Source organism: Lactuca serriola, chromosome 4 (genome assembly GCF_051521515.1).
Source record: "Lactuca serriola cultivar US96UC23 chromosome 4, Lser_US96UC23_V15, whole genome shotgun sequence".
In the NCBI taxonomy this organism is placed as follows: Eukaryota; Viridiplantae; Streptophyta; class Magnoliopsida; order Asterales; family Asteraceae; genus Lactuca; species Lactuca serriola.
Genome location: NC_136411.1, coordinates 69405040 through 69427239, shown reverse-complemented (window position 1 = coordinate 69427239; position 22200 = coordinate 69405040). Strand labels below are relative to the sequence as shown.

Genomic DNA, 22200 nt, shown 5'->3' with positions numbered 1-22200 from the left:
ATACTTGGTGTCCTCATACACCTTCTAGTAGCTATACTACTTTCATGTAGAGGATGGTCACTTCATTCAAAATCATTGATATAACACGCAAGTTTTGTTAGGGTTTTTCTTACAATAAACACACAATAAAGATGTGAAGGAAAAGTTAGAGATCGCACATGATTTATATGGTTCACACGTTTAGGGGGTATGTGATAGTGCTTATTTATAAAGTATTTAGTTTATTGTGTTTTGGTAATTTGAGTGATTGGATTGTACAATATAACTTGTGCTTATTTTGGTTTGTTACCACTAATAGTGAATTTTAAATCAGTTTTTTCATTTATTAATCATCAAAAAAACCAAAATTGTCAAATGTGATTGATTTCAAGGAAATTAATTTCCATACACTCTGAATACCCGGTTTGTTTATGTTTCTCACTATAAGCTTTGCTTTAGATAAAGCCTCAAAAAGGGCAAGCTTTGCTTTAAATCTTAGAGAGTCTAACTGTAATGATTCCTTCCTTCATGAATAATGTCAAGACATGGCACTAAAATCCGATTTGATCAAAAACAATATAATGTTTTCATCATATTCTCGATAATTTATTTTGTATTAACCAGTTTCCATTGTACAAACAAGTGCAAGTGTAATTAATGGGTAGAAAATACAAAATTAATAATAATAATAATCTAGTCACCTTAACTGGGAGCACCTCTTGAGCTGTGACTCTCCTTTTTGGTTGTTAATATTTATATCAATGTCCATTTTATTTACATTCAACATGGAACAAGAAGAGGAAGAGGAAGAAGATTCTTCTACTTTCTCCATTAAAAGTTTCAGTATTGGAACATACGACAGTGTTCTATATGACCCAACCATAATCAGCTTTTTCTGCCACCCAAATAAATAAATAACCATTAAAATTATGCACACTTTTATCTTTAAAAACAAAAGATAAAATTATGCACAAAATAGTATCAAGTGTCAAGAATTAAAGTAGATTGCTAACCTTGGCACGTGTAAGGGCCACATTGATCCTGTGCCAATCCCCAAGTAGTGAAGATTTGCAATTCTTTGGATTATTGCTTGACCTTACAAATGACACCAATATGCAATCTTTATCCCTTCCCTACATTATGGGAAATACAATTACAAATCATGAGACTTTCTTTTAAGTAGATGCCAAAAAGATTATTATATAAAAATGTGTTTGTTACCTGGTATTTGTCAATGGTATGTATCTCCACTGATTTTGGAAGATACTGTTTTATGAGGTTGGCCTGAGAGTTGTAAGGAGTTATAACACCAATATCTTCCCCCTTGATGCCTTGACAAGTCAAATTCACAGTTATCTGCAAAAAAGACAGATGGAAAATACTGATTGTGATTGACAAGATTTGTTTAATTAATTTTTTTTTGTGTCACATATTTGCATTATATTTATACCTCTGTGATTATGTATGCTTCAAGTGGATTATTTACTGTCTTGAATTCTTTAACCTCTAAAGCAGGCAAAAGATCTGTGAACATGAACAAGTATTTGTAAGCAGCGTGTAATGTGAGAATTAACAAAATGAAGAATCATGGGAATATGACTATCTATACAAACCTGTATTAATGAATACTACTTGTCTGTCTGGATCCAAAACCTGAAAATTAATAATGAAGTTCAAAGTTATATGTTATTATTTGAAACAAAGATCTAAAATAAAAATAATCAAAGTGTAAGAATTGTACTTTCATTACTTTATATTTATTTTGTATTAAGAAGTTGTACTTTAAAAACTCGACCCAATTACAATGCTGTAATAGGGTAGGATTTAGGAAGAAATAAAAGTGCATAGTTATTTTTTTATTACCTTCTTAAGCCATGAAGAAGAAGAAGATGTAGAAGTTGTATACTCAAGTTTTGCATTTGCTACATCAGGAGAACCACAACGTAACCTATCACCGTATATCAAAGCATTGGATAGCTCCATAATGGGTGCACACATACGATACTGCAATTACAAATACATTTATCAAATAACATAAAAATTAAATATTATTTTAAGCTATAAACAAATAAAGTTAATATAATATAACACCACACCTGGCTTTGCAAAGCTGAAATGGCTTGGGGATGTGCTTCTGAAAGTCTGCAAAAGAGACTAACACCCATTCCATTTTCCCTAGCTTCGGTACTCTGGAATAGAAAATCCCTTAGTTATATTCTATATGAGTAAATTACATTTTTGGTCCCTGATTATAACGGTTTTTTGCAATTTTGGTCCTTGTTCCAAGAAAATGACTGTATTTTGGGACCATAATTTCAAAAAATTGGCTATACACAAAATAGTCATTTTACTTGGAACAGGAACCAAAAAACATTGCAAAAACCTCCAACATTGCAATTGAAAAAAAAATTGGGATCAAAATTGTAAAATCAGCTATACTTAGGGACCACAAATGTAATTTACTCTAAAATAAAAAATAAGTACCTGAACAAGTGGGGGCAATTGATAATGATCTCCCACTAGTACAAACATTGATGCAAACATCAAAGGACCCAATGAAACCTAGCAAAAAGATCCCATTAATCTTAAAGAAAATAACAAAAAGAAAATGTCATAAAGAGTTATATAACAATTAGCAACATACAGGAAGTGTGATCTGTCCAGCTTCATCCATAATGCATACATCAAACTTCTTGTCACAAAGCAAAGGGCTAGTAATCCCTAAGCATGTAACTGCAACCACTTTGGCTTCATCTAATCTCACCTTAATATCTTTGGTGCTTTGCATATCAGCAGCTGTAAAAATGATCAATATAATTTCAATTTATATAATTCAACTGATAAACAAGTTAGACTCTTTTTTTTTTTCTGAAATCTTGAAGTAAATCCAACCATTAATGCAATGGCCACGGATTTCCTCATGCACAGCTTCTTCTCTACCAATACGTATAAAATCAATGCCCTGTAAGTAGTAGTTGATGATTTAGGTTCAGTTTTTGAACAATTGTATAAATGTTGAAGAATGGTTGAGGATTTGAAAAGACCTGAGATTTTAATTTGATAAGTAAATTATCAACAGCTGAGTTTGTGTAAGAAGTGAGCAAAATTGTGGCACCTCTCATCAACAATGCCTTCACAGCATGAACCATGGTGGAAGTCTTCCCTGTGCCTGGCATTCCTAGGATAAGTGTATAATCCTTAGCAGTAAGTATCTGAAAAATTACAAAAAAACAAAATTCATAACTAAACAAACAGCTTCTTTCATTCCAATGGAATCAACCATTCCATTCCCTCAAACCAAATACTGCCTAAGTTAACTATTGATGGATTCCTAACCTTTAGTATTGCTTTGCGTTGATCATCATTCAAAGTCTTCTCTGACCAAATGTATGATACAGCAGGATCTTGACTGAATATACAACCACCATCATATCGAGGAGCCTACACAAAATATACATGAGAATAAAAATACCTAAAAATGCAATTTGAAGAATTTTTCATACTCACATGAAGATCCACAATCATGCTTCGAAGGTGTGAGCTCCTATCATCTTGTAGAAACATTTGAATGAGGTTGAACCTTAAGACAAACAATACAAGGTCAAAAATTATACACTTCATGATTCATAAGATAACATAGACATTTTATGTTAGCAAGTTGAAATTAATAATTAAGAACCTCATTGTTGCAAATGATGCTGTAAATTCATCTTTATCAATCCGCCAAACCTCTTGACAAAGATCATGGATGATTCTAGAAGGACTACTCCCTGGAAGCCTTAAGCGCTTTGAGAAAGATGCCTGTTTTGTGCATTTAAAAAAAAAAAATTATTTTTTGTAAAAAGAAGCTAAAAAGTATTGAAATAAACAGACATACAGTGACATTGGTGTGAGTGATGTCCATTATGACACCTCTTGCAACCACAAGACGTTCAGGATCAGTGCTCAAGATCTAAGAACAAGTAAAGATGAAGTTATTAATTTATTAATTCTGTTAAAGGGAGAAACAGTTGAGGTGTAAAGTTATATAAATTACCACATAGTCCCCAGTTTTAAGAGAGCATTCCAAATCATTCCCTGAAGATGAAAGATTTGAATCATTCACATCATGGCGTACAAAGCGATAAACAAATCGGTTTCCTTGAGTGAAGTTTTTCAGTGGAATTTGATCTGAAGTGTCAAGAACAATGGAGGGTAGACATGTACTTGAATGTTGACTTTTCAAACCTTGTGAGCCCCACATATCTTTCTTCACAACCTGAAGATAACAAAAATATAAAAAACAGGAAAACATATTCAAACAAGAAAAAATAAATATAAAATTAGGAACTGTTTGTATTTATATTTTATACCTCCAGTTCATTTGCTTCTAAATCAATCAACCTTTCCCATTTCTTAAGAAAGATACAATGAGCAGATGTCAAATGGCTCACAAGTGAAGTGTAAACATCACCCAATCCACTTCCCTCAACACTTCCATTATTTGCCTTCAAAATATAAACACAACACATTTAAAAAACTTCAAAACTGTAAGTACTTTAAGCTAAATGGTGAAGAAAATGCAAGGTGTATGTTAGCACACTGTACCTTATGGTAGACTGTACAAGCGTTAAGGTGTCTGCAACTTTTGCACATGTTTGGGACCTGAAACATATAAACCATTTATTTACTTAAAAATTAAAGCCTCGCATAATTTTAAATTGATAGGATAATGAATAACTAAAAACCTGCAACATTGGTGGAAGCTGTTGCACCATTGATGCTTTCAAAATATCACTTGCAAGTTCATTACGCCTCATAATTAGCCCCACTAAGTCGGATCTTTTAACCGAAATTCCCTTTACAAAAGTAAATAAATTGAGAAACATTTTGGGTACAAAATATAAGAAACATTTTATGTGATGTTTTTTTTACCTGTGTTTGATCTGTGTGGAGATAGTATAGTAGACCATGATCTATATTCTTTTTGTACCTGAAAGGAAGTAAACAAGAAGAACACATAAGAAATTCAGAGTTAAGAATTACTAATTTTGTTATAATATAAATATAGAACACCTTTCAGACATGAGGAGAGTGTACAACATGACTTGAGCACCATGTTCCATGGCTGCCTGCATTATAACAAGGTAGAAATGAAGTGATACAACAGAAATGGTGTAAGATATTTTATAAAGAATCTTGATGAAAAATACCTGTCCATTTGTTGCTTTTCCAGTTTTGAATTCTAGAGGCATGATGAAATCATTGGTTTCATTAGTTTTTGAAGTAACTTTTACATGCATAGATGCATCTATGACTCCTTTCAACCCGTATTTTGGAGCCCATGCCATTTCCTCAATATCAACAACCTGAATACAGAAGAAATGCATTTAAAGAACTTGTTAACCTAATCAATGCAGCTATGGTTAAGCAATTGAATCTCAACTTATGCATAAACAAATGTAGTTATTCACAAAACAAATGAGACTGCATGAGATACCTACCTCAGTTATTTTCATCTTCTTAAGCCCTTCACTAGAGCCAAAATCAACATTAGGATTCATAGGGCCCTACACAAGTTTACAGCATCAATATATGAGTACAAAATGTATAAATTAAAGAAGGCTCTTATTTCATAACATGGAACACAAAATTAAAACTAAAATTTTTAGCACCTGTGAATCGCGAAAGAGTAAGATCCAATTTACTAACTTTGGGATTGCCTCAATCATGGTCTTGTGAACATCACCTTCATATACTGCAATCACCAGTAAAATTGAAGTTCAGTTTACATATTTGACACTTCTGAATAAACTAATTCCAGTGAATTTTAATGGATATTCACCTCCACAAGCATACAAACTCTCATAATTCTTCTGAAGCAAGATTCTTGCATACTCCTCAAGGAACAATTTGGTTGGAGTTTCTTTAACAAGTCCAGCCTATCACAAAAATGAAGTTCCATTCAGCTAAAAACACAAATGCAATGAAAACAAAATGGGAATTTCAGTTTCAAGTAATGGAGATTATAAGTTATAAAGACCTGAAATAGTTGATGAAGTAAGGTCCCAAGTAGTGCTGCAGCTGACTGTTCATTGCTCTTTAATCTTTCATCAAGAACAGTGCGACGTGGACAGCTGAAACTACCAGCTACCTGCCACCATGGCAATTATTGGTAGATAAGATATAATGAAATAAAATATGATTAATAAGATAAGATATAAATTATAAATCATATAATGAAAATGATAAAAATTACCCGAGTTCCAGACACCAATATATCAGGGTGAACAATTAAATAACCTTTGTCATGATTCACATCACATTTTCCCTCATCATTGAATTCACCAATAACATGTACAGTGTCACCAGGTGCTATCACACTATAAAACCTGTAAAAAGTATATATCAAATATTTATCCAAAACCCGAATTCAAAAATAAAAAAAAAAAAAGCAACAAATTTCCTATTTTATGTTCAAAGAATAAAATTTATACCACTCATCTGACAAACAAACAGACCGTTCTTCTCCACATTGCTCATTCAGTAGCCTTAAAACCTGAGAATAACAACATATTAATATATTATAATAGATTTATAATACAATGGATTACAAATTTACAAAAAGATATATTTTAGAATCAAACCTTTGAAGAGCACTGGGAGCCATTTGATCCAACAAACTGTTTCTCTGATACCTAAAATACAGAATGATGCGACATAACAGATCAACAGTGGCTTCTATTATTGTAAAAAAAAATAAGTAGATAAAAATGTGAAGCATACCTCAAAGACAAGAAAATAGACATTAGAAGGCTCTATCTTGACCTTTTCTGTTGAACCCATTGTTGTTCTTTCCACATGTATTCGATTCTTGTGTTTATTTTGATATGATTTTAATGAAGTTTTGGTGTCTGTACATACTTGATCTTCAACACATATTACATCTTCTACTTGATCTAGAAGTTCTAGCAATGCCTAAAGAAACAAAGCACACATGAGCACCATAATACCATATTACAATTGGTTTAAACAGGGTTGCTTAAAGATAAAAGTATAACCTTTTTGTGTTGCTTTGAACCCAACTGAGTTGATTCTCCATTAGTATCAACACTATCAGCATTCTGTATTTCATTCATGAAAATTAGCCAAGGAATAAAACTGTAAAAGAATAGAAGAGAGGGAATCATGAAAAAGAAAAGAGATAGATAACCTTATCGTGGCATGATGGTGGAGTCTTAAAAGGACTCCTAAAGTCCACATTATGCTTATCAATTGCTTTCTCATTACTACCATATGAAATCAAATCTTGCTCAAGGTTACGTTTTTCCAAATTTATCCCTTTTATGAACTTCAATGAATTTTCAGCCCCTTTCAAAGGAGGAGAAGAAAGAAACCTTTCTAGCTTGACTGCTGAACAAGGAGATAACTGCATTTCAAACATTTGGAAATGTCACAAAGTGGCAGAAATTTAGTAAAAGTTAAGTGTCATCACCAAAGAAACATTTCACATGCCTTGTTATCAGAACTTTGTTTGAATTTCATGATGTTGAACCTTGAAGATTCTCCTAATACTTTTCGCACATCCACTAAATTCTTTGTTAATGCATGAAGTCGCTCATTTACTGGTGAAATCCTCCATGTGACCTCATCACCTCCATCATCCTGGCTTTGGTCTATCAACTGTCATAATATGAGACAATACAAAGAAAACATGTCACATCTCAAGTTATATTCAAGAAAACATACTAAGTAAAAAAGTAAATGAGGAATATATTTTTTCCCGCATAATCAATGTTACTGCTCATTCCCATCACAACCCCAAATGCATGTTTTTTTGTAAATTTTATCTGTGTAGATGTCTACAAAAGATTCCAAAGCAACAAATCCAATTCTTAAGTTCCTTTATTTCAAAGAGTTGAATATATCTTAATTCTTTTAGCAGAAGAAATGCAATGAAACAGGTGTCAAGCTAAACGATACGGGAATTGTACAATAAAAGGCTACACTCATAATGTTATTTGTTCATACAGGACCAAAGAGGATCCATATCTGAATGTGGTTAATGAACAATAAAAATTGTAAATGTCTGTAAATAGGGTATTGCAATGCCCAAAAAAATGGAAGTGAAAGACTTCTATGCAAATCTTGCAAAGGGTGTTGAGTTGAAGAGCAGAGTTACTAGAATCTTACCATCCCAGGGGAAAACTTTATTCGTTTGCGAGAAACAGATTTGCAGAACTCGGGTGAAACCTCCAACTGATTTCCACTAGCATCACCCCTAACAACCGATATAAGCTCCTCAATAGGTGTACTTTGAGAAGCATTTTTGTTACCTTCTTTATTGGCATCCCCCGAACCCAAATCATTTCTAGGGTTTATCCCGGAATCGGAACTACCAGCAGTAGTAGTACTGGCAACCGGTTCGTTTAGTCTTACTGGATCCGGCCCGACATCAACTGATGCTACTTTTGCGATGGTGGGTTGCTGTTTTTGTGGGTTTTGAGATAGAGAGTTTTGAGTGTGGCGTTCGAAGAAATGTTGGATGCCAAATTTGGAGGGTTTTTCAGAGGATTGTTGTTGAACTTGATTTGATTTCTTCGACCCTCCGGTGACGGAGGCGGCTTTCTTCCTCGGCGGCATTTCTTGAAGAACTCGTGTATCCGAGACAGAAAATTAGAGTGCGATTGTTATTGGTGAATGAAAACGGAGTTCCCGCCAGAAATAAAAGAAAAGGAATTTTAATTGCTCGTTTGGGGGGAAGCGAAGGTACCCTGTATTTCTTTCGTTCCTTTCCCGTCTACGAAATAAAATGACAAATATACCCTGCCTACCTCACTCTATTTATCTAATTAGTTCTTGCGATAATTGATTTTTGATAAATCCAACAAAACACCATCGAAACCAGAATTCTTATCTATTGCATCTAAAAAAAATCATGAGACTTTCTACAATCTGAAGAGCTTTTGAAGAATCGCTTATGAGGTTGCTTACAAATATGTAGAGAAATTAAATTGACTTAACTTTTCGTGCTAACTAAATACATCCGTGCTTAGACGATAAATGCATAGTTACTTTTTGGGGTTTTGCATTTTTCATGTTTCGATAAACTATTGTTATTTTGATTATATGGAATGTTATTTAAACTATAAATTATATGTATTGTGATTTATGAGGGTACTTTTGTCATTATCAATTAATTTCATTCCATTCATTTGTTCTTTTGTGTTTTTCAAACATGTATGAATAATGCAATCTATTCAATGAGGCTAACCAAACATGACAACGAAATAGTAATGATCTATTCTATTGTATTATCCATTCCATTTCATCCAACCAAACATACACTTATAAAAATTGCTTTAGCAGGGTAAAATGTTATTCATTTTGTATACGTTTAGTCATTGAATTTTTTTTATCCATATTTGACAATTTAACTTGTTTTTTTACACATTCAATATTTATAATCGGATAATTCAAGTAAAGCTGCAAAAAATCATGTAATAAGGTAATATAATTTTCAATTTGTACATATTTGCTCCTTAATTAGTCATTATGACTGGTTTCTTCAAGTTTTGCTCACAGCATCCTACGTGCGACAATCATTAACTAGGTGTTCTCATAGATGGTTGGTCGCTCGTTTATATTAGTAACCTGTTGGATTAGTGTCTAAGCTCGTAACCATGACCGGGTTGTGCATGGTCCTTTTGGGTTGCCTTCACCAAAGCAACTTGACTGGAGAAATAACAGAGAAAGAGGTAATTATGATTTATTAATATATTATAGGAATAATATATTGAAGGAGAAATCATATTTGATTAATTAATATTGGTCAATAATTAATTAAGAATTAATTTTGTGATCAAATGTAATTAATTAAACTACATGGGTTGAATTGTAATTATGTGATAGTTGTAAATTAGGGCAATGGATGCCCTAAGGGAGATGTGGACGAATTCAAGGGGATAAGGCCCTAGAATTCGTCCAAGGATAAAGATATAGACTTATCTTATGGATTGCTTGGTGGGCAAGCAACTAGATAAGGATAAGGACTAAAACCCTAATATCTACCCTATATAAAGACCCCTTGGTTGAGGGAAATCAGTCACTTGTTTCTAATAAAGCCTAGAGCCGATTTCTAGCCCCTCCCCCTCTCTCTCTCTTTCTCTTGCCTCTCCATTTACTTGTGGTGTTTGTGAGCCATTAGAGGTACTATACTTGTGGTACTTGCTTTCCAAGACAAGAGATTGAAGACTTGTGTTGTTATTACAATATAACAACAAGAGGTATGTAATCCCTTCTAGCATATAAATTTCGAAATACATAGGTACATGCTAGGGTTCTTCTTGTGTTCATAAAGTTGTGTATCTAATAGAGAAAACATAGATCCAAATCTAGGGTTGCATGCACACAGTTTGTACAAAACCCATAAGTGGTATCAAGGCATATGGTTTAATTGTTTTCAATTAGAATTATACAATTGTATGAATTTGACAGTTTAGGGTTTATGGCCAATAAACCCTAGGAGGCAAGGATTTCGAGTTTAGGGTTCTTGAACCATAGTGTTCGAAATTTTGAGAAGGGTTTTCAAACCCTTTTCCTTGTTGCCCAAGATTTTGAGATCTAGGGTTTGCAAACCCTAGATTTTCGAGATATGCCTCCTCCCCAATATAAGTTCCTAAAATTTAGGGATTTGGATAATCTCATATCTTATAATTATCCTTTAATGGTTAAATATGGTAATTAAAGATTTTGAATTATCACATCCCATATTTTCGAAATTTAGAGGGATTTAAGGGATTAGGATAAAATTAATTGTTTGATTTAAAATAATCCTTTATGATTTAGTAATTCAAATTAATTGTTTAATTTAGATAATTATTAAATCAAGAGTTTTAATATTTAAAATTTTAATTTAAAGGTTATAAATTTCGAAAATTTTAAATTGAAATTAAAACTCTAGTATTTTAAAAAATGTTTAAAATACACCCTATACTATTATATTATTACAAGATTAATAAATATATATATGTATAACTAAAATGCTAGTCTTACCGTTAGTAGGCCTCATTCACGAAGCCAATCTATAAAGGGGGTATAAGGTTATTGCCTATAAAATGGTCGTTTAATGGGTATCCACTCTTACCCACCGCTTCCTTGATTGGTGGAGGGTCGTTAGCCGAACGGGTAAGATAGGGCAATCCTCTATTCATTAATAAGTATAATGAAAGTATATAAAGTAACTAAACGTTTTTACAAAATTCTCAATCCTAGTTACTTTAGGCAAAAGTGAATTGATTCGATCCCATGAAATTACACGTTGCGGCTTTGCTAAGAAGTTAGTGGAGCGTGTGTGGTTAACCGGCACACTAATTGGTTATAAGAAAAGGTGGCAAAGGGTGACTCATTGTTTGTCATAGTTTGATGGAGCGTGTGTGGTTAACCGGCACATCGAATAGGTGACTGTAACAATGAGGGCGACATGTACATTTGCATGGTTATTCACACCCGTTTTGTGATACTCGGCATCCCAGTCACAAACGAGAGGGGCATATCGAGATTTAAACATGCCATTAAAAAGTTCAATGAATCTCAAAAGAAATCTAGAAATTCTTAATACATTTAAAACCTAAGCCTTTATGTTTTTCATGGTGAAGAATTAGTGAATCGTTATTCAGTTACCTCCAAATTATTTTGCATGTTGGATTACGACATCCCTTTTCTAATGTGTAAATAATGTTGTTGGATCCTAGCCCTAATTTCTCATTTTTGGGTGTTTAATTAGGGATTCAATTCTAATGAAACTTTGTTCCTTTCTATTTGCAGATGTCTAACGCAAACGCAAACAGCATTGTTGCTGGTTCATTCTCGCTAATGAGCATATGCCAAAAGGTGACATTTGACAGATCGAATTTCAACGAATGGATAAGATACATTCGCATGATTGCCCGCAACGAGGACAAAGAATATGTCCTCGACGAGAAACTTAAAAAGATCAATCCGGAAATCGCTACTCCTGAAGAAATGGCCGTCTTTGAGACCCATGAGCGTGATGCAACGAAAGTCCATTGCATTATGTTGGCCACTATGAATCTTGAACTCCAAAAGTCCTATGAGGACATGTATCCCTATGAAATGCACCAAGATTTGTTGGAGAGGCACCACCAAAGCGCAAGGCAAAAGCGCTACGAGATCATCACCAACATGATCACCGCTAAGATGGGAAGTGGAGAATCCCTAACCTCGCATTTGCAAAAGATGCAAAGGTATGTCAATTGTCTTTGCAAGTTAAATGTTAACTTTGGGTAAGACTTGGCTATCGACATCATTCTCCATTCCTTGCCCTCGTGCTACAACCAATTTAGGATGACCTACCACATGAACAAATAAGAAGTCACCCTAAGCAAACTCCAAGGACTCCTAAGGATTGCTGAGAGCAACCTCAAGGACAAATCTATTGCACCAACTCCCACTCCACCCGCTGCTCCTATTTTGGCCATTGGGCAAGGGAAGGGAAAAAAGAGGAAGGCTCCTTCAAAGAGCCACCACAAGGGAAAGCCCCAATATGGTTCCTCTTCTAGTGGAACCAAAGTTGGTCCTGCTAAGCCCAACTCAAACCCTAAGGAGGCAGAGTGTCACCACTGCCACAAAATAGGACACTGGAAGAGAAGCTGCCCGGAATATCTGCAAGCCATCAAGGATGCAAAGATTAAGCCGTCTTTCGTAGGTATTTACATAATTAAATCTAATGATTCATCACGTACTATTTCTTGGGTTCTTGATACAGGATGTGGTTTTCACATATGTTCTGATTTGCAGAGACTAAAAAGAAATAGAGATGTGGAGCGTGGAAGAATAAATCTAGTCATGGGAAACAGAAGATCATCGCTTGTCACCAAGATTGGAGTGTATTCTTTAGCGCTTAGTAATGGATTAGGTTTAGATTTAGATAATTGTTGTTATTCGCCAGATATGGCAAGAAACATCATTTCATTTCATGGTTTGTTTAGACAAGGATTTAGATATTCGTTTGATAATGAGAAAGGTTGAATTTATGCTTATCTAAATGGTGTTTTATATTTTGAAGCATTGCCTTCTAATGGAATTTATGAATTGTTATGGTTGTAGATAACTTAGGAAATGATGTGTTGTGTGTGGATTCTTCTAATGGTTTGGATAAAGCATGCTTGTGGCATTGTCGTCTTAGACATGTCAACAAGAAACGCATAGCCCAACTCCAAAAGGATGGAGTGTTGGAGTCATTCGACCTTAGGGACGATGACGTGTGCGAGTCTTGTTTACTTGGAAAGATGACCAAGTCACCTTTCACTGGCACTTGTGAAAGGGGTGAGGGTTTATTGGATCTCATACACACTGATGTGTGTGGGCTCTTTAGATCCACCACAAGGGACGCGAACCGCTTCTATGCGACTTTCACCGATGATTGTAGTAGACATGGGTATATTTACTTAATCAAACACAAGTCAGAAACCTTTGAAAAGTTCAAAGAAGTTAAACAAGAAGTGGAGAATCAATTTGGCAGGAAAATCAAGATGCTTCGAACCGATCTAGGAGGAGAGTACCTAAGTCTTGAATTCCATGACTATCTCAAGGAATGTGGAATAGTTTCGCAATTGACGCCACCTAGGACACCGCAGTTGAATGGTGTGGTTGAGAGGCATAATCGAACCTTGTTGGACATGGTTCGTTCCATGATGATTCGTGCTTCACTACCTATCTCATTCTGCGGGTATGCCTTAGAGACTGTCGCCCATATCCTTAACTTAGTCCCTACAAAGAAGGTTACCAAAACACCTCACGAGATGTGGACAGAGAAAGCTCCCTCATTGGCACATACCAAGGTTTGGGGTTACGAGGCTTTCGTAAGACGAGAGACTCACGACAAGCTCGAACCTCGTAGTGAGCGATGTATTTTCATCGGCTACCCGCAGAAATCCTTTGGATATCTCTTTTATAGACCGAGTGACAATGTTGTCTTCGTTGTGAGGAGAGGGGTTTTCCGAGAGCGAGAACTCATAAACCAAGGAGACAGTGGGAGGCAAATCGATCTTGAAGAGATTCAAGAGTCGAGCAATGAAAGAACCTCTAACGTTGGTGCTCAACCTGAGGAGGAAACTCCGGTTGAACCGATCGACGAATCCTTACCTCTTAGATGTTCCGAAAGAGTTAGAGTCCCAGTTGTATGGTTTTCATATTACTACCGAAGGGGACACATATATTAGTGATAGTACACTAGTAAATCTAGATGAACCTAACAGCTATAAGGAAGCCATGGCAGGCCCGGCGTCTGCGAGATGGAAAGAGGCAATTGACAGCAAGATTCAGTCCATGTATGACAACCAAGTTTGGAATTTGGTTGACAATGTGCTCGGACGTAAGACGGTTGGGTGCAAGTGGATCTTCAAGAAGAAGACGGACATGGATGGTAATGTGCACACGTATAAGGCGTGATTGGTTGCGAAGGGATTTACTCAAAATCCCAGAGTTGACTATGATGAGACCTTCTCACCAATTGTGAAAATTAAGTCTATTAGGGTGATGCTAGCCATTGCTGCATTTCATGATTATGAAATATGGAAAATGGATGTCAAAACCGCTTTCCTTAATGGGAATTTGGCTGAGGATGTTTACATGGCTCAGCCATAGGGTTTTGTCGATACGAAGCATCCCAATAGAGTGTACAAGCTCGAGAAGTCCATTTATGGACTTAAACAAGCATCTCGCAGATGGAATCTTTGCTTTGATGAGAAAGTCAAAGAGTTTGGATTTGTACGAAGCGAAGATGAATTATGTGTATATGTCAAAGCCAGTGGGAGTATAGTTAGCCTTCTCGTATTGTATGTCGATGACAGATTACTCATAGGAAACGACATCCCGATACTGCAGGAAGTTAAGTCCTAGCTTGGGAAGTGTTTCACTACGAAGGACCTCAGAGAGGCTTCCTATATTTTAGGAATAAGGATAATGAGAGACCGAAGTAAGAGACTAATAGGACTTAGTTAGAATACTTACTTGGACAAGGTACTAAAACGTTTTAGTATGGAGAACTCAAAGAAAGGAAAATTACCGATCCAGAGTAATGCAAAGTTGAGTAAGACTTAAAGTCCGAGTACCGAAGCCGAGATAGCAGAGATGAGCCGAGTACCTTACGCTTCCGCAGTTGGCTCAATCATGTATGCTATGACTTGTACTCGCCCTGATGTGGCCTTCTCTTTGAGCATGGTCAGTAGATATCAAGGGAACCCCCACATAGCACATTGGATCGCAGTCAAGAATATCCTTAAGTACCTTCGGAGGACCAAGGAATGGTTTCTATTCCTCGGAGGGAGTGATGACTTAAAGGTGCGAGGGTATAGTGACGTCAGTTTCCAGACCGACAGGGACAACTACCGTTCACAGTCGGGCTGGGTCTTTACCCTTAATGGAGGAGCAGTGACTTGGAAAAGTTCCAAGCAAGAAACCGTAGCTGATTCAACATGCGAATCAGAGTACATTGCAACGAGCGAAGCATCGAAGGAGGCAATATGGTTGAAGAACTTCATTGGAGACCTTGGAGTTGTACCTGCCATAACGGAGCCTATGGAAATTTTCTGTGATAATGAAGGAGCGGTTGCCTTGACCAAGGAACCAAGGGATCATGGTAGATCTCGACATATCGACATAAAATATCACTTTATTAGACATCGCGTAGAAGAAGGACTCCTTGTAGTTAATAGGATATCATCAGAGGATAACCCAGCAGATCCGCTTACGAAGGTACTGAGTAGGGTTAAGCACTTACAGCACGCTAGGAGCATTGGGTTGAAGGACGATATTAGTTTGGATTAGATAGTTTAGAAACGTGTAATAGATAAATGTAATTGACATTTGATGATTAAATAAAGGAGTATTATTTATTAGTATAGTTATTGTCTTATGTTGATTGGTTAACTATTATTTTGCTTTGCATGTTTTGACTTCCTGAATAATTGAGTTAATTAAGAATAATCGAATTATTCAAACGGTCCACAATCGTTCATATGTTGGAAGTAGATATGAATGAAGACTGTCATGAATTGGTGTGTAGATTGTCTGAAAGGTATTAGACATAACAATTGTTTGTTACAACATTCATGAGTGCTTATAAATAAGTTTTTGAGCATTGGAATAAACCCGCGCTTACTGGAATCAGTTCATGGAATCTATCTCGAGTGATCGCAAGACGATAATATCATATGGTCTTAAAACCAAGATATATGGTTTATTGGTTGCTAATTGATTGTACATTGATAATGCGAAACTGCATCGGTAAATTGATGTCATAAAACATGTTGTTGTGTATAATTGATTAGTGAGTAGTAAATGCATATAAGTCGAAGTTTATCTGTTTCTTTTATCCTAAGAGGGTAAAAGCAATATCAGGGCCCCTCGATGATTTGATTTGACTTATGTGTTGGGCCCGGTCAGGACTGAATTGATGTGTTTAATTAATTTCTATGTGAAATGAATATGAGATCGAGAAACAAACTGCTGGACAATAAGTATGACTATGTTCCATGAGATTGTCCACACGATATCTAAAATAGAGAACTGTACGATCCCTTATCTAAATGACAAGTTACTGATAAGATTAGAGTTCGACAGCGTCTTTGAAAGCTACGATTGTTAATCGAGTTATACTTACATTTGTGATTACTAGACTTATCCAAGTGGGAGACTGTTGGATTAGTGTCTAAGCCCGTAACCATATTTGGTAAGTACTTGACCCGGTTGTGCATGGTCTTTTTGGGTTGCCTTCACCAAAGCAACTTGACTGGAGAAATAACAGAGAAAGAGGTAATTATGATTTATTAATATATTATAGGAATAATATATTGAAGGAGAAATCATATTTGTTTAATTAATATTGGTCAATAATTAATTAAGAATTAAATTTGTGATCAAATGTAATTAATTAAACTACTGGGGCTGAATTGTAATTATGTGATAGTTTCAAATTAGGGCAATGGATGCCCTAAGGGAGACGTGGACGAATTCAAGGGGATAAGGCCCTATAATTTGTCCAAGGATAAGGATATAGACTTATCTTATGGATTGCTTGGTGGGAAAGCAACTAGATAAGGATAAGGACTAAAACCCTAATCTATACCCTATATAAAGACCCTTTGGCTAAGGGAAATCGGTCACTTGTTTCTAAGAAAGCCTAGAGCAGATTTCTAGCCCCTCCCCTCTCTCTCTCTCTCTTGCCTCTCCATTTGCTTGTGGTGTTTGTGAGCCATTAGAGGTACTATACTTGTGGTACTTGCTTTCCAAGACAAGATATTGAAGACTTGTGTTGTTATTACAATATAACAACAAGATGTATGTAATCCCTTCTAGCATATAAATTTCGAAATGCATAGGTACATGCTAGGGTTCTTCTTGTGTTCATAAAGTTGTGTATCTAATAGAGAAAACATAGATCCAAATCTAGGGTTGCATGTACACATAAGATTGTTTGTACAAAACCCATCATAACCTAATTCACGAATATGTCAAATAATGTTGGTACCCTAATTTTTTTCTAAGCAGAATATGTATTGGACTTCGGTTTCATCTATCTTCGTAGCAGACAACGAGATTCTTTGTAACTGCATCCTAACTCGGATTTGCACTTTAAGGAAGACCCTAAAATATTTTTCACTTCCAAGACAATGAAACACTTTGGCAAAAAGTTTCATCTATCTCATAGTAGACAACGAGATTCTTTGTGATTACTTCCTCCCAACTCGAACTTGTACTTCTACGACAAAGAATACCGTTGTATGTCGAACTTGTACTTCTAAGACAAAGAATGATGTTGTATGTTATCTCCACAAACGAAACAGAAGCCAAAGACATATTTTGCTTTGAGAAAACTAAGGTACTAACGTTATTCAGTTGATTCGTGAATTAGATTACTAATATAAGTGAGGGAATAGTCACCTATGAAAACACATCATTAATGATTGTTCCACGTACGATGTCGTAAGCAAAACCTAAACAAATCAGTCATAAAGACTAAATATATATAAAAAAATTAAGGATTAAATATGTATAAACTAAAATTTATATTACCATATTAAGTCATATTACCGGCTTAACCTAGAGTAGTCGATTATAATGATTGAATGTGTACAAAAAAACAAGATAAAATAAAAAATATATTATTCTATTAAGTCATTTTCCCAAAGTTTTAATATGTTTCATACTTGATATTTTTATGACTTTTTCCATCCATGTAGTTGATGTTGGAACCAATATGAAACAAATAAGGAACATGTCAAAGTTTTAAACAACTTGACTCATGGTGTAATGACAAGGTTGAAAATCAATTTTTAGATTATAGTGTAAAACCACAACATTTAATAAGATGTGGCTTAAGATGACAATTCTATACATAATTTATAATTGTATATATAAATGTTTATTTTTCAATTATTTTAAGTTTTTGTACAATCACTTATTCATTGGTGATTAAAAACACAGAAAAAATCATAAGGCATTTTTGAACTTTTATCAGGATCTTATTTTTTTGTTTTTGACCTTTACCTGAGAGTCTTCTAAACCTATCACCCAAAACATCTCGATGAAATGGCCACAACTTTTTCCTAAATTTGAAAAAACAAATTTATATTACAAAAAAAAAAAAAAAAACTCTATTCATGAATGAATCATGTTACAAACAGGGTAATGGAATGTATAAAATCATTGATGAGGAAAATCATATTACAACCACACCCTTATAATGTTTACTGAACTTTTTTAAAGTATTAGCAAGAAATCCTCAAAATTTATACAAAAATAAGAGAAAACATGGTTAGATTGAAAAGAATAATGTGTTTACCTTAAACAAATGAAAACATAGTCATGATTTTGATTTCATACACCATATGTATGATTTTGATTTCATATCGGAATAAAATACCTCATTATTTTCATATACCATTTATATAAGTAAAAGAAATGAAAAACACCCCTCCTATTTGAGATTATAATTTTGATTTTATTGTTTGGTCAAACCCCCGAAGTGTAAAAGTTACATTTGATATTATAGTACACAATAAATACAAGATTCACATGATTATAAACTGCAACACATATTATTCTTAATAGTAAAAATAGTCACATGCATCATCGGTGAGCAATGCATTGGTTGTACCAAGAGGCTTAACGGTAGGGGAAATACACTGGGTTCAAACTGGAAGTCGGCATAGGACAGCGGTGGAGCCATCTTAGTAGTAAATTGATGGTGAATCTAGCGACTAAGCTGGGGGAAACATCGACGGTCGTTGGTGGTGAATCAACAGTTGAACCATAAACACGTGAACAAGAAACGATGACCGACCCAGAAACACTTTGAGTTGGCGACTTACAATGGTCCGATTAGGGCTGCAAGTTTGTGACAAACAATGGTGGTGTTAAGGGAGGCTGAAAGAGAAATATATTGTGACGTACAGATGATGAAGGCGGTTTGTTATAGATTTAACCCTAAGTGTGTATGTGTTTGTGTGTGTATATCATGCTATATTATAAATGAAATATTTTTTCTTTCACCACATTCATTTAAAACTCCAATGCATTTTTCCTTTCATCACATTCATTTGAAATTCTCATGACTTTTCAAGTTATTTCTAATAATAATTATAAGTTAGTTAACAAGGTTAAATAAATATATACTGTATTATAAAGGAATTTTTTTTTCATCATATTCATTTGAAACTCTCGTGCATTTTTCCTTTCATGACATTCATTTGAAACTCCCATTACTTTTCAATTGATTTCTAGTAATAATTATAAGTTGGTTAATAATGTTAAATAAATATAAAACCAAAAGTGTAATCATATATAAACTATATTTCAATATTAAAATAATATTACTTCTATTTATAAAGTTATATTTTTTTAACTTTTAACATATTATACTTAATTTATTAGTTTTAATATATTATTAGGTGTAGACAATTATCATTTTAAAGATATAATTTTTAAACAATTTGTATAAAATACTAAAATTATTAATTTGAATATAACATTACAGAGTCAACTTAAATATAAATTTTAGCTTAACTTAAACAACTCAAAGAATATTTTGTAAATAGTTAAAAGTGATTAATTGTAGTGTCTTTCTAATAATGATTATAAGTTGGTTAACAAGGTTAAACAAATATCAAACCTAAAGTATAATCATAAATATACTAAATTTCAATTTTAAAATAATATTTTTACTTATACTTATAAAGTTATGTCTTTAACTTTTAACATATTATACTTAATTTATTAGATTTAGTATGTTGTTGTATATAAACCATTATCAGTTTAAATCTACAACTTTTAAACAGTTTTGACAAATTACTTAAATTGTTAATTTAAATATAACATTACAATGTCAACTTAAATATACATTTCAGTTCCACTTAAAAAAAACAAATAATATTTTGTGAATAGTTAAAAGTGATAAATTGTAGTGATAACTGAAAAAACAAAATTGTAATCTCAATTTAATTAAAATATTTTCTAAATATATTTTTATAATCGTTAAAAGTTTTCAAATAAGTAGCTAATAACTTATAATAACAACAGTTAAAATAACTATATATAAATGATTGTATTGTTACCTTTAAAATAAAAAACAATGTTTTGTTTTTGAAATAATTATAATGATAAAAATTAAAACATTAAGCAAATAAATTTTAAAAAATTAATTAACAATAACAACAACTATAAATAACATTAAACCATATATTATATTTAACTTTATTAATGTGTAACTCATAGGTATATGTTATTAAAACAAATGAGATTATGTTGTTACAATAGATGTATATATTATCATACAATTCAAAATAATCAATATATTATATCAATTTAGTATACAAATCGTTATATCAAATTTAACAACAACGCTATTGTTATATTTAAAAAAAGTTAAAAACATATATTTTTAAAGACTATACTATATAGGTGTTTCTGCGCGAGCAATTTCTTTCTAATAGTTATTATAAGTTGGTTAATAATAATAAATAAATATAAAACCTAAATTGTAATGTAAACCATTATCATTTTAAAGTTACAAATTTTGAACAATTTGTATAACATACTTAAATTATAAATTAAATATAACATTAGAAGATCAACTTAAATATAAATTTTAGTTTAGCTTAAACAACCCAAATAATATTTTGTAAATAGTTAAAAGTGATAAATTATAGTGTCTTTCTAATAATGATTATAAGTTGGTTAACAAGGTTATATAAATATCAAACTTAAAGTGTAATCATAAATAAATTTAATTTCAATTTTAAAATAATATCTTTATTTCTACTTATAAAGTTATATTTTTAACTTTTAACGTATTATACTTAATTTATTAGATTTAATATGTTGTTGTATGTAAACCATTATCAGTTTAAAGCTACATCTTTTGAACTATTTGGATAAAATACTTAAATTGTTAATTTAAACATAACATTACAGTGTCAACTTAAATATAAATTTCAGCTCTACTTAAAAAACCTAATGAATATTTTGTAAATAGTTAAAAGTGATAAATTGTAGTACAAAATGCAAAAACTAAATTATAATTTCAATTTAACTAAAATATTTCCTAATGATATTTTTATAATCGTTAAAAGTTTTCAAATAGTAGCTTAAAATAACTTACGATAACAATAGTTAAAAACAACTCTATATAAATGATTATATTGTTACCTTTAAAATAATAAAAAAAAAACAATGTTTTATGTTTTAAATAATCACAATGATAGAAATTAAAATGTTAAGTAGATAAATTTTAAAAAATTAATTAACTATAACAACAACTATAAATAACATTAAATATATTGTATTTAATTTTATTTATGAGTAACCAACGGGTAGAAGTCATATAAAACGGTTGAGATTACACGGTTATAGTAGATGTATATATTATCTTATAATTCAAAATAATCAATATATTATATCAATTTAGTATACGAATTATTATATCAAATTTAAAAACAATGCTCTTGTAATATTTAAAAAAAACAGATATTTGTAAAGATTTCAACAATATAGGTGTTTTTGTGCAACGCGCGGTCATTCGCCTAGTATGCTTATAAAGGAAGCATTTTTCCTTTCACCACATTCATTTGAAACTCCCATGCATTTTTCCTTTCACCACATTCATTTGAAACTCCTATGACTTTTCATTTTCTCTCTAATAACGATTATAAATTGTTAATA

The 22200-nt window shown here is 33.0% G+C and overlaps 1 protein-coding gene across 1 annotated transcript; it reads right to left on the bottom strand.

The window, feature by feature from the left end:
• Nucleotides 1–541: 541 nt before the first annotated feature.
• EMB2411 (DNA replication helicase) lies at nucleotides 542–8727 on the bottom strand. The gene is made up of 34 exons (XM_079039108.1): nucleotides 8152–8727; nucleotides 7474–7641; nucleotides 7172–7387; nucleotides 7020–7082; nucleotides 6745–6936; nucleotides 6606–6656; nucleotides 6456–6517; nucleotides 6218–6350; nucleotides 6002–6112; nucleotides 5804–5900; nucleotides 5634–5716; nucleotides 5463–5528; nucleotides 5172–5327; nucleotides 5035–5090; nucleotides 4894–4951; nucleotides 4707–4817; nucleotides 4567–4623; nucleotides 4332–4466; nucleotides 4016–4237; nucleotides 3857–3931; nucleotides 3659–3780; nucleotides 3487–3559; nucleotides 3316–3420; nucleotides 3024–3191; nucleotides 2872–2941; nucleotides 2624–2775; nucleotides 2464–2541; nucleotides 2076–2168; nucleotides 1843–1983; nucleotides 1593–1632; nucleotides 1430–1503; nucleotides 1201–1335; nucleotides 993–1112; nucleotides 542–874 (listed from the first exon to the last, which is right to left on the bottom strand). The coding sequence occupies exons 1-34, from the start codon at nucleotides 8599–8601 to the stop codon at nucleotides 677–679; spliced, it is 4131 nt and encodes a 1376-aa protein (XP_078895234.1). The 5' UTR covers nucleotides 8602–8727; the 3' UTR covers nucleotides 542–676.
• Between the last annotated feature and the right edge of the window lie 13473 nt (nucleotides 8728–22200).